The sequence below is a fragment of the Talpa europaea genome (assembly GCF_964194135.1).
Source record: "Talpa europaea genome assembly, chromosome: 2".
NCBI classification, from domain to species: domain Eukaryota; kingdom Metazoa; phylum Chordata; class Mammalia; order Eulipotyphla; family Talpidae; genus Talpa; species Talpa europaea.
This window is the reverse complement of record NC_140068.1, coordinates 88,739,898-88,753,432: the sequence shown is the minus strand read 5'-3', so window position 1 is coordinate 88,753,432 and position 13,535 is coordinate 88,739,898. Positions and strand designations below refer to the sequence as shown.

Sequence of the window (13,535 nt, the reverse complement as noted above, 5' to 3'; positions counted from 1 at the left end):
TCTCAATTGTGATAAATGTTGCCTTATTTCCTTAAAGTATTCCTTTCATCCAGCTGATTTATTTAGAAGAGTTGACAGAAAAATTTTTTGGCCTCTAGTTAAATAAGTTAGTCTTAGAAATTTGAGATACATGTATATCTCAGACTGTAGATAATTCATGTGTACATTTAAAATATGTTATATAGAAGACATTCATGAAAAATGAGTAATGTTTACACAAGGCTCAGTAAACTGACTGGCTTCTCCTTTGCATGTTGGATTGCTGCAAGGATGAAAGATGCCAGTTTTGATACATAATTCTGGCAATTCAAGTCATCAAAACCCTCTCTATTAAATTTGTTCATACCTGGAGTTTATAATGCATTATAACTATATTGAATTTTCTTATGCTCATTAGTTACACTTTCAACCTTTTTATTGCAGCCCTCTGGTTTCAGATATGACACTTACAGCATTGGGCCCAGCACAAACTCAGGTCCCTGAACAAAGACATTTTGTTACCTGTATATTGTGTCAAGAAGAACAAGAGGTAAAGGTGGAAAGCAAGGCAATGGTCCTGGCAGCATTTGTTCAAAGATCAACTGTATTATCAAAAAACAGAAGTAAACTTGTTCAGGATCCAGGTAGGTCATAGCTAGATCCTCCCTATTAATAATGACTGCAACTTTGTGTGACTGATGATAGAGATTTTAATGACCTCATAGTAACTTCCTAAGTTTGGCTGTAACTTGGGCATGAATTCCCCACTAAACAAATATGGAAATACTCCCAAAATTTCAGTATCGTGCCTGAATTACATGACTTGTAAAGAGTAGAGATGAAAAGAAAAGAAAAGCTTTTCTTCGTGATACAGCATTATCATACTATGCTACTTAATAATTTTCCCATTCTGTGGACTTTTAAAATCCTAGTAATTACTTGACACACTGAGATAACAATATATTTGTTTCATGGATAGATACAGAGTAAAATCTCTTGAGAAGCAATCCTTTTTTTTTTTTTTTAACTTTTTTTTTTTTTTAAGATTTATTTATATAAGAACCAGGGTGCAGGCCAGATGTGCAGGAGGGTGAAAGGATTCACCAGAGACAGAGCGGGGAACAGAACAAACAGGCAGACTGACTGAAATACACTGCTGAGGGGAGCAGTGGGCGAGACAGGAGAGGTCTGCTGTGCCATGTGGGACCCTCACCAGTTGGCCGGGATCAAACCCGTGCTGCAGAGGCTGTGGACAGCTTCACAGCGATGCGCTCAACCGCCTGCGCCACCAGGGGAGGCCTGAGAAGCAATCCTTGAACCAGATTCTGACTTAGAATAGTGATAATATCACAAATAGGGTCCCCCAAAAGGCAGATTAAGAGAGATTATTGTGTAGGACATTTATTAGAATCTTGGTATCAACATTTGTGGAAAGGAGGGGAGGACAAAAGGTTGGGGCTAAGGGAGAAGGTAAGTTCCAGAAAAACCTCAGCTAACCCCCTGTTAGCTCTGGGACTAGATAGCTATGCAGAGGTGTCCTGAGTTTGAGCAAAGGGGCTAAGGGGTCTTTATACCCTGACACTGATTTGGAGACTTATTATGGACCACATCTGGAAAGAGGTGTGACTTGAGTGAGGCAGTTGTCCCTAAAGAAGGGTGACAGTTGAGTAACCTTTTCCCCCAGCAGTTGAGGGACTAAGATATTAGGGACTACATTATTATAGCCACCGGGCACTTTTTATGTCTTTGTTCTTATACTTGTCTATATGTGCACACAACTTAAGTAAGCTAAAGAGTGGGAATTGTGTCTTAGAAATTTCCAAAATAGGGCCTCCCCTGGTGGCACAGGCGGTTCGATCCCACATGTCGCGGCAGACCTCTCCTGTCTCACCCGCTGCTCCCCTCAGCAGTGTATTTCATCAGTCTGTCTGTTCTGCTCCCCACTCTGGCTCTGGTGAATCCTCTCACTTCCCACACCTCTGGCCTGTAACCCAATTCTTGCATGCATAAATAAAATAAATCTTCAAAAAAAAAAAAAGAAAGAAATTTCCAAAATAAGTATTTAGTGTGTGCCTTTCATAGCATAGTAGTGAAAGGAGGTTTCAAAGCCTTACAGTTAAGATTTCCTTTTCTCTTAGGGAAGTCTTCCCAGTGTGACTCCGAAGCACCTAGTTAAGATTGGTCAGTTCATCTTAAAAAATGGTCATTTCAGCTAGGGATTTATAAATTACATTTCATTCTGAAGACAGAATTGCCAGTTGTTAGTTCTTGAAGAAAAAATGTTGTCTATAAGCAGATTTTCCAAATACTTTCACAATTTATATCAATAAAGATCTTCTTTATGCTATTATAACATTTGCTCTATTCTAGTATTTGCATGTAATTGAAACCTGAATGATTTTTTCTAGAGTGTTAAAAAAATTTTAAGATTATAATATAGAGAGTTCAAAAAATTCCAAGAGACCAAGTACCCATCTTATGTTTTTCTTCATTTTTTACCAACTTTGAATATAAAAAAATTAGCACCCTAACAGAAGACTTTGAATTTCCTTTTTCACCCCCTCTGAGCTAGGCTGCTGGCCTAGATTTTTACTTTGCTTTGACTCTCCTATGGGGGATTGTGGTTATTCTCTATATAAGTGTTTCTAGGCAAACTCTCCCCAGGGAGCGCACCCCCTTACTGCGAAAACATCTAACATTTTGTTAGAGATCATTGTGACCCAGCAGCCCTAAGGGGATTAAAGGCAGCCCCAAGAAGATTATCTCTTTTACCAGCTCAGGGCATCTGGAGGAAATGGGAGTCTCATAAATTGTGTCCTTAATTGTGAAATGTCACATATGGAATTTCAATTTCAGTTAATTTAAGGTATATTTAGTTAATTTGTTCAGGGTGATGAAAATCAGAGGATCTTGCTTTTTAAATAATCCAATCTTGCATAAATTATTAATATATCAAACAAAAGGAATAAGCTGGCATTTCAAGTTTAAAAGGATATTGCAGTTTGAAGTAGTACCTTTGTTATAGGAAAATTAAATGCTTGAGTTTTTTTGTTTTGTTTTATTTGTTTGTTTGTCTTGTAATGCAGAAAAATATGATCCATTATTCATGCACCCTGATCTGTCTTGCGGAACACACACTGGTAGCTGTGGGCACATTATGCATGCCCATTGCTGGCAAAGGTAATTTATATTCTTAATAATAGTCAAGACAAGCTTACCAAAGGCGCAAAATTAAAATTTTAATAAAGGAAATTGCATTCTAGAAAAGGCAGAAAAAAAACTAAAGGTGTTGAAGAAAAAACTCTGCTTACTGCACATAGCAATTAAAATTAAGTTGCTTCTTTATACATATAAAGAAGTGACTTAGAAATTTCACAGCACATCAGCTATATCTTTTAATGTGGAAATCTGTATTAAGTAACAAACTAGATGAAGAAAAAAGTTTTTACATTGGGATAAACTCTACAAGAGTACTTCTTCAGGTCCAAGGCAAATAGCTTTGATTCTGAAGGTGTTAAAGGTGCCCTGGTACTTCTGAAATTGTCGTGGCCCCTGTGCTAAGATATGATAATCTCAAATTTGTTCTACAAAACCAATTCAGTGCTATTATTTTAGCACTGTGTTCACTGATTTATCATAAACTGTCTCTAGCAAGTAACCAGCAGCACTAGGACAGTATCACACAGCACTAAACCCAGGAATCTGCTGCATTGTTAATGATAGTCTTCTTAAATTTTCCTATGTTAAATTTCTTAACCCATTTTGATAACTAAGACATCTCCAAAATTCAAGTTACCCATGTTCAAAAAGAATTCAGTTCATTTTAAGGCTTTAATTTTTTAATTGTTTTGGAAATACATTATTTAAAATGTTAGTAGCTCTCGTTTTCAAAAAAAAACTGCCATTGTTTTTGATACCTCGTGTGTTCTTGTAAAGGTATTTTGATTCTGTTCAAGCTAAAGAACAGCGAAGACAGCAGAGATTACGGTTACATACAAGCTACGATGTAGAAAATGGAGAATTCCTGTGTCCCCTTTGTGAGTGTTTAAGTAATACTGTTATTCCTCTGCTGCTTCCTCCAAGAAATATTTTTAACAAGTAAGTTTTGACTCATAAAACTTTCATATCAAAGCATAATCTTTGAAGATAATGAAATAAACTGGGTGGGGAGGGCGATCAATCTAGATAAATCCGTTTTCCAGATGATGCTATCCAAACTTTTTATGTAGTCTTGTCTTCTAGCAGTCCCATGATACAGAAAGTATAAAATTCCTGTGTATTCATGAAAGCAGTTTTCTATATTTCTAGGACTTTACATTAACTATTTCTCACATACTTTCAAGAAATGTTTTTGTGCAGTTTGCTAACCAACAACAGCTTCAGTAATTGGGCCAAAAATTGAATATCTGTTAATGTGTTTAAAACAAATAATGTGTTTAAAACAAATTTTTGTCATTTCATCATTTTCAGGGTGCAATTTGTTAATAGTATTGGACATGTTCATTTCATTTAAGAATTTGATACTGTCTGCTATACAAATCTGACCTCAAGTTTTTTTGTTTTTTTTTTTTTAATAATAAAGAACATATCATTCCTGTATAATAATTTTTTTTTTTAAGATTTTTATTTACACAAGCACTGGGTACAGTCAGAAGCACGGGAGGGTGAGAGAATTCACCAGAGCCAGAGCGGGGAACAGAAAAGACAGACTGACGAAATACACTGCTGAGGGGAACAGCGGGCACGGTAGGAGAGGTCTGCACACCATATGGGACCCTCACCTGGTGGCCAGGTATTGAACCAGCGCTGCAGAGGCTGTGGGCAGCTTCGCAGCCCAGCGCTCAACCACTGCGCCACCAGGGGAAGCCCTGACCTCAGGTTTTATGTGCTACTTGGATCTAACTCAAAGCAAAGTCCCTCAACTTCAGTAGTTCAGACTATGCATCTTAGTCTGTGTTCTTAAAATACCATTAAACTTGAGTGTAAGCTCATGGTTTTCAGTCATAAAAGATTATCATGGTGCTGACATAAATCTGCTCTTGAGCTGATAAAGAAATTTGAGAACCATTGTTAGAATAAGGATTCATTGCATAAAAGGAGACCAAAAAATCACCTTTGTTGGAATTTACCCATCATTTGTGATGCAGGATTGTTGTTTTTTTCCCGTGAGAGTCTATTATGACATAGTCATTAAAAACACAAACTTTGGAGTCTGATAGAGGTAGGTTTGAATACCAGCTCTGTCTTTTTTATGGCCTAAGTCAAGTTACATAGCTCTATACCTGTCTCCTCCTCTGTAAAATGTGCATAATAATAAAACCTATTTCATAAGAATATTTTTAGGATTAATGTAATAGTACAAAATGCTGACCGTAAAATGCTTTATTAAGTACTTGTTAATTAATAAGCACTAAGCTGCTTCTACGCGAACACACCAAATGGCAGACAACTCCAGGGCTGCGGGAGGGCCTGGAGGCCTGGGGGGCCCTGCAATGGGAAGCCGCAGCGGCCTCCACGGAGGCTTCGACAGTGGGCCCCGGCCACGGAGCTCACGGAGGCAAGGCCGAGGACAAGGAGTGGATCCCGGCACCAAACTGGACCACTGGTCAAGGACATGCACATCAAGTCACGGAAGGAGATCTCCCTCTTCTCCTTGCCCAGCAAGGAATCTGAGATCATTGACTTTTTCCTGGGACCATCCCTCAAGGACAAGGTTTTGAAGATCATGCCCGTGCAGAAGCAGACCCACGCTGGGCAGCGGACCAGGTTCAAGGCATTTGTGGCCACTGGGGACTACAGCGGACACGTCGGATTGTGCGTTAAATGCTCCAAGGAGGTAGCCACTACTATCCGAGGGGCCATCATCCTGGCCAAGCCCTCCATCATCCCCATGCAGCGAGGCTACTGGGGGAACAAGATCGGCAAACCCCACATCGTCCCTTGCAAGGTGACCGGCCACTGTGGCTCTGGGCTGGTGCACCTCATCCCTGCCCCCAGGGGCACTGGCATCATCTCTGCACCTGTGCCCAAGAAGTTGCTGCTGATGGCCGGTATCGATGACTGCTACACCTCAGCCAGGGCTGCACCGCCACCCTGGGCAATTTTGCCAAGGCCACCTTTGATGCCATCTCCAAGACCTATAGCTACCTGGCTCACCCCCTACCTCTGGAAAGAGACCATGTTCACCAAGTCTCCTTACCAGGAATTCACCGACCACCTGGTAAAAACCCACAGGAGAGTCTCCGTGCAAAGAACCCAGGTGCCAGCTGTGGCCACCACATAGATTTTATACCAGGAAAAAAAGTGAATTACGCCTGGTGGGGAGGGGATGGGGATAAGCACTAAGATACTAGTGGTGGTTATGGTGACTGTGAGTATTTAAGAAATATTTGCAAATTCCAGTACTATAAAAGTGAAATTTTTGACAAAGAATGTTATTAACAATACATCAATAAATAATATATTTTCATTTCCATTGATAAATACCAATTCTGATTTTTCAAAAGGCAACAAACTTTCCCCCAGCATTTTTTAAAAATTATTTCAAGTGTGTTTAAAATATGCCCGTGATATTTTAAGGAGTTTTTTTTTTTTTTTGTATCTTAAAATAAGTAACAACAAAATACTAAATATTCTCTATTATCTTTTATAGCAGGTTAAATTTTTCAGACCAACCAAATCTAACTCAGTGGATTAGAACAATATCTCAGCAAATAAGAGCATTACAGGTTCTTAGGAAAGAAGAAAGAACTCAGAGTAAGTTCTGATATCCTGCTTTCATTTTCCCCTAAAGTCTAAGATTGTTAGGAAATGTAGTTTCAGAGAAATTGTTTTAAAATATTTTAAAATTTGATTTATTCTAATTTTCTTTTTCTCTAATGAACTAAATTTGACTTTACTACTTACTCCTTATTCCTTGAAAATATACAAGCTTGTGCATGTTTACAAGTTTATGTATATATACAAGCTCATAATAAGTTTTTCTCACTTATTCCCCTGCTTTATCGAAGAGCTTCTGGGGTTGAGGGAGCTGTAACTGAGAAGAGCCAGCTTCAGTCTCAGCGGGCTGACTCACTTTGTTGTTGCGTTACCAAAGGTGTCCTGTGCTCTACGCCCCTGGCCTTGTGGGAAAGCAGTGTGAGCAAAATTTTTATCAGTGGTTTTTATAGAAACAAAATAGCATACTCTTGCTTTTCTTATCTTCCCTAGCTGTGTTCTAGAAAGTATAGGTGATGGAAGAAGGCACCTAGTTTAACTGGAGAAATTGTATTTTCATGCTGTATATAACTGTTATGCCTGTTTTTATTAATGAAAAATTTTCCTGTTGTTTTTAAATTTCTTTGACCTAAATTCAGAATGAAATATATATAACATTTATAGAAACACTGTGAGTTGAAAAATAATTTGTTTCTTTAGATGATACCTTTCCCAAGAACGCAGAAAAAATGAATGAATTCCAGTTCCCTGAAGGATTTAGACCTGATTTTCATCCTAAGTGAGTATATTATTTTATTCCTTTAAAATTCAGCCCAGTGGAAATGAAAAGTTAAGTCACCAATTAATAATACAACTTGTCAAGGTAGGGAGCAAAACGTTGCAGAACATGGGTCTAACTTTTTTTTTTTTTTAAGATTTATTTATTTATGCATACAAGAACTGAGGTATAAGCCTGAGGTGCAGGGGGTGAGAGGATTGGCCAGAGACAGAGTGGGAAGCAGAACAGGCAAATCTACTGAAATACACTGCTGAGGGGATCAGTGGGAAGGAGAGGTCTGCTGCGTCATGTGGGTTGTTCCCTGGCTGGCCTGGAATGGCACTCTTGCTGCAGCGGTTGGCTATAGCTTGATAGCACTGTCTTTAACCCCTGTGCCACCATGGAGGCCACAGCATGGGTCTTTCGTTAACGTCATAAATCATGTGCTCATTACCCGATGGCACTCATTGAAGGCCTAGTGATACAAACCTAAGAACCATGTGGTGTGTTTGACTCTCCAACCTGTCGTAGTCTGCCTTGCTGACTCCCCACTCTATATATCTCTATCTGACTCCTTGACATCACCCCATCAGTACATCTAAATCCAAACCACTCATCTTCCCCACCAAATCCCATGCCAGCCTCTGGCTTCCATATTTCTATCTATGGCCCCCCAACCCCTTGTTAACCCAGGATCAAAACAAGTATTTTCAGCACTACTTCATCCTACAGCTAGTTAATTACAAAGTGTAACATAGATTCTAGAGCTGGACTGCTTCATTTGGTCCCCAACACCATTGCTTCTTAACTGTGCAACTTTGTGGAAATTGCTTGACTTCTTTTTTATCTATAAAATGAGGACAGTAATACCTATCTTATAAATGTTACACAGGTAGTCTTGGCATAATACATGTAAACTAGAAGCTGCCTGGCCATAAAAGTAACTCCATTAAAAACTAGTATTTAGTAGAAAAAACATCAGTCCTCTGCCTCCCACATTCCCCCTCCTCATCCTGAATCCTGTGGGGGTTTTTTTGTATGTTTGTTTCTGTTGTTACTTACTTTCACATTTCTAGTTAAAATACTTAGTGACTCTTAATTTATCATTTCTAAACAGTAGCTTCTGTTGACTAGTAATTTAGGATTCTCCTCTTACCTCTATCCTAACCACTGCTCCATACCAGTCTCCCAATAGAATTATTTCACAATTTTTGGTTAAATCAGTTGTCAGTTTTCACATTATAATCACATCTACTAATGTAAGTTGTGTGTTAAATATTTCCTTTCTTGCATAATTTTATCTTTCCTATGGTTAATAATTACCTAGTTTGGTTTTTTTCATGCATTTGGATTTTTTTATGTACTCAATGACTTTTTGTTCTTCTTAAATGCTGCAGTAGCTCTTCTAAGAGCTCAGACCTGTCAGATGCACTGTGCTGGAGCTCCTACCCCAGCCTCTGTCCTGGCGGCCAGTCAGAACAGGGCCCGCCGCCTCCAGGACTTTACTGGGCCAGCTCCTCTTGTTTCCTTGGTCTCATCCTCCTTTTGTCTTACAAAGGGGTATCTTCAGCAGATTGCTGAGAGAGGGTGCCTAGATGTTAAATTTTTATATCTGGAAATATCTTTTCTGTATTCTGTATGTTTGATAGTTTGGCTATAGAATTATGAGTTAGAAGCATTTTTCATCTAGATTTTGAAGACATTGTTGTACTAATTTCTAGCATCCTTTGAGAAAGAAATTCCTCTTCCTTGGTAACTATTACTTCTGAAAGTTTATTCCTTCTAGAAATTTTCTGTTTTCTACAGTGGCTGTGTTTTTCTTAAGTTCTTATTTTCTGCATGTTTGTTTTAGCTTATGTTTGATTCTTTCCTTTACCCCTGAGGATTCTTCACTAAAGAAGCTAAATCTGTGGCAGTGGGTATTGCTGATATTCTCATGATAGGGGAAAAAAGTCACGGATCCCACAGATCACCTAATACCTCCTTTTTGGCCCTATGCCTCATCCCTGCCAACCCCTAACGAGCACAGCCCCTCCCAGGCAGGGACACTTTGCATACCTATAATCGCCTCTTTGCATATAACTGTCTTTGGTTTGAGTGGTTCCATCCCAACATAGCAAATAGTTGCCAAGAGAACCACTTAATTGATAGCACATTGTTTTTGAGCTAATTCTGTATATGTTCACTTTAGGAATCCTTATTCTGAAAGCATAAAAGAAATGTTAACAACATTTGGAACTGCTACCTACAAGGTGGGACTAAAGGTTCATCCCAATGAAGAAGATCCTCGTGTGCCCATAATGTGTTGGAGTAGTTGTGCATATACCATCCAGAGTATCGGTAAGAAATTTAGAATTGTCTCTTCTTAATGTCACAAATATACATTGACATGAGTTATGTGTAGTAGCCTGTATTTAAATGAGATGTTTAAAATGGGTAGCAATAGGAAGAAATTATTTAAAGCCTTTGGAGCAAGAAATGTAGTATACTGACAAGATATTAGAGTAACAGTTTATTAACCACAGGAACAGAGAACTCATTTTGGTGATAGTTACAGCTTCCCTTCAGTTTAGGGAATATGTTTTTATTTTCTATCTTCATCCACAGTTAATTCTTGTGAAATGACTTAACAGATTTTGAAATCTGACAATAATATTGCACTTTTTGCAGAGAGAATTTTTTACTTTAAGAAAAATGTGATAATATATATATAGCAAATTAGAATATTGGTTATGTGTATATTAAAATGTACATATTATCTGAACCATTTTTAATTTGCAGAAAGAATTTTAAGTGATGAAGATAAACCATTGTTCGGTCCTTTGCCTTGCAGACTGGTAAGTTCTCAGTTTACTCAGTTCATGGAATGGTAGATTGGAAATTAGGTGGTTCTGCTTTTTGTAATCTTAAAGACCTGAAATGGTTATTTAAGCATAAATTCACACCTATCACAGTAAAACCCACTTTTGTTAGTGATATTGAAGAAATAATGTTTGCAATTTAATTTTTCTTGGTTTTTCTTTAAATGTATTTCAGCTCTTTTTATCTAGACCTCTTGGTTAAATACATGAAAGCAGGGAAAGACACTAAAAACAGTGCTTGTTTCTGAATTTTTAATGCTTTAATTGGAAATACAAAAAAACACCATCTACTACATTTTAACACCTGATACAAGCAATGTATATATAATACAAATTAATTTCAAAGCCATTGAGTACATTTACTGACTAGAAAAATGAGGAAGGGGCCTCCCTGGTGGCATAAGGGGTTAAGTCTCAGCACTATGAAGCTATCCACAGCCACTGTAGCATGAGTTCGATACCTAGCCGGGGAGCTAACCCACATGGTACAGCAGACCTCTCCTGTCTCGCCCGCTGCTCCCCTAGGAGTGTATTTCAGTCATTCCACCTATTCTGCTCCCCACTCTGTCTCTGGTGACTCTTCTTACACACACACACCCGTGCCTCTGAACTATACCCCAGTTCTTGTATGCATAAATAAAAAAAATAAATCTTTGGGGAAAAAAGGAAAAGAAAAATAAGGAAAGAATATACAGTAAAAGCTTGCTCATTTTTACTGTGTAGCTAGTGTTAGTGTTATGTACCGTTAAGACTTAAAATCGTAATGCTCTTAAGAGCAAAATCATGTAATTTTATTCATGTGGAGTCACCTGGGAAGTGATTGAAAAGCTGCCTAAACCCTAGGCATGCCTACCACCAGTCAATTCAGTCAATCCCTAGAGATGGGCCTTAATATATTAAAAGCGTCCCAGGAACCAGGATTGAAAACCATTAATATAAGAGCCTGACAAAGAAATGAAAAACCAGGATAGTAAGTCCTCACTTAATATAATGTAGTCCACAGAGTTATTAGGAATTGTGACTTTAAGCTAAACAACATAAAGAAACAAGATCCTGGAATAACAGCAATTCGTTCAACATTGGCTAGAATTTTTTTTTCTTATCAATATCATAAAGAAATGATGTCAGTCAAGAACCTGCTGTATAAAAACTATAGTTCAGGGCCTCCCCAGTGGCGCAGCGGTTGAGTGCTGGGTTGCGAAGCTGCCTGCAGCCTCTGCAGTGCTGGTTCGATCCCCGGCTGCTCCCCGGCCACCGGAGGAGGGTCCCACATGGCGCGCAGACCTCTTCTGCCGCCCGCTGCTCCCCTCAGCAGTGTACTTCGGTCCTTCTGCCTGCTCTGCTCCCCGCTCTGGTTCTGGTGAATTCTCTCACCCTCCCGCGCTTCTGACTGTACCCAGTGCTTGTATAAATCAATCAATGAATCAATCAATCTTGTATAAATAAATAAATCTTTAAAAAAAAAAACTATAGTTCAGTGTGATTATCCAGTGACTAGTTAGTGTGCTGGCTTATGTTTTCTTTGCAAACACATAGACTTTATGGTTTGAGAAATGTAGCTCCTGTATCAGAGGTTTTAGTCCAGATGTTATACATTAAATCGTCTTTGGAACTTTTTAATAATCTAGATGCCTAGGGCATTTTACGCTTATTAAATTGGAATATGTATAGAGATCCTGGTATTAAAACTGGCCTGTATTGTATCTTTATAGTAAATCAGCAAACTAACAGTTCACATTAGTCTTAACTGACATATGTGATAGATGAAATGTGATAGGATGTGACTATCAGCATCACTGTGGTATTTTGTGCTACCATAAGAGTCAATGAGGGCCTCCCCTGGTGGCGCAGGCCATTGAGCACCGCGCTGTGAAGCTGCCCGCAGCCTCTGCAGCTCCACTGTGATCCCGGCGGGCCGGCAAGGGTCCCACTTGGCGCGGCAGACCTCTCCTGTCTCGCCTGCTGCTCCCCTCAGCAGTGTATTTCATCAGTCTGCCTGTTCTGTTCCCCAATCTGTCTCTGGTGAATCCTCTCACCCTCCCGCGCATCTGGCCTATACCCCGGTTCTTGTATAAATAAATAAATCTTTAAAAAAAAAAAAGTCAATGAGTATGTTGATTATTGAACAGACAATTACAAATGTATAAAATAGAGTTCATTTTCTGTACATTTTCAGGCAATTCTTACACATTTCCTGATTCTATATACTTCACATTCCCTCTCCAACCCATAATAACTCTCCACATCTATTTTTTCTGTTAATGTGGTTTTGTGTAATCAATTTACGTTGATTAGCTTTCACATGTTAAAACAATCTTGCATTCCTGAAATAATCCCAACTTGGTCATTAATATCCTTTTTTTTCTTTGAGATTTATTTTTATTTATGTATACAAGAACTGGGGTGTAGGCCAGGAGTACAGGGGGGTGAGAGGATTCACCAGAGACAGAGTGGGGAGCAGAACAGGTAGACTGACTGAAATACACTGCTGAGGGGAGCAGAGGGCGAGACAGGAGAGGTCTACTGCACCATGTGGGTCAGCTCCCTAGACAGGGATTGAACGCATGCTTCAGTGACTGGCGATAGCTTGATAGCTGAGGCTTTACCCCTGCACCACCAGGAAGGCCCTAAATATCCCTTTTTATATTTCATTATATTCGATTTGCTAGTATTTTATCTAAGAATTTTATATCTGTTCATAGAGATTGGCTTTTTAGTGTCCTACTTGTAATGTTCTTGACAGGAATTAGTATCAAAGTTATACATGTGAGTTTATAAAAAGCAGCCTATTCTTTAAAGATTTTTATTTGATTTTGTAAAGTACATAGCCATTAGGGATAAATGCTTCCTATTTTTCTTACTCACACTCTTAAAACTTCTGTGTATCTCCATTTATCTTTTCTCTTCTGTATCCTAAGATGAGGTATCTCAGGGTAAGGTAGCTTAACCTGCCACCCGATAGTGAATTCATTCCTTCATCACTTTCTCTTCTGGTAGTTCCCTGTGAACGAGCATGCTCCACGATCCCGTCTCTTACCTTTGCCCTCAGTTGTTATCTTCCATCTGTCGTCATCGCATTTTTCATTCCTTGTTACGACCAACTATTGCAAAGCATATTTCATTTGATTTACTTCACCATGGAATAAGAAACATTTAAATACAAATAAGGAGGGCCACCCTGGTGGCACAGGGGTTAAGCACTGCACTATGAAGCAATCCAC

General features: G+C 38.9%; 1 protein-coding gene and 1 pseudogene across 5 annotated transcripts in view; both read left to right on the top strand.

Moving 5' to 3' along the window:
* The window catches only part of UBR2 (ubiquitin protein ligase E3 component n-recognin 2), a gene marked incomplete at both ends in the record, with an annotated part of 108,329 nt that overhangs the window by 78,187 nt on the left and 16,607 nt on the right, over positions 1–13,535 (top strand). For 3 of the 4 annotated variants that reach the window (XM_084228348.1, XM_084228347.1, XM_084228349.1), the window contains 7 exons: positions 424–623; positions 3,066–3,159; positions 3,916–4,077; positions 6,632–6,735; positions 7,396–7,474; positions 9,645–9,793; positions 10,235–10,290. In XM_084228348.1, the coding sequence (XP_084084474.1) occupies positions 424–623; positions 3,066–3,159; positions 3,916–4,077; positions 6,632–6,735; positions 7,396–7,474; positions 9,645–9,793; positions 10,235–10,290 (844 nt within the window). The remainder of the gene's footprint in view (positions 1–423; positions 624–3,065; positions 3,160–3,915; positions 4,078–6,631; positions 6,736–7,395; positions 7,475–9,644; positions 9,794–10,234; positions 10,291–13,535) is intronic. The other variant, XM_084228350.1, reaches the window with a different exon arrangement.
* On the top strand, positions 5,418–6,262 carry LOC311167396 (small ribosomal subunit protein uS5-like; annotated as a pseudogene). The gene has a single exon. The product of its transcript is annotated as a small ribosomal subunit protein uS5-like (transcript).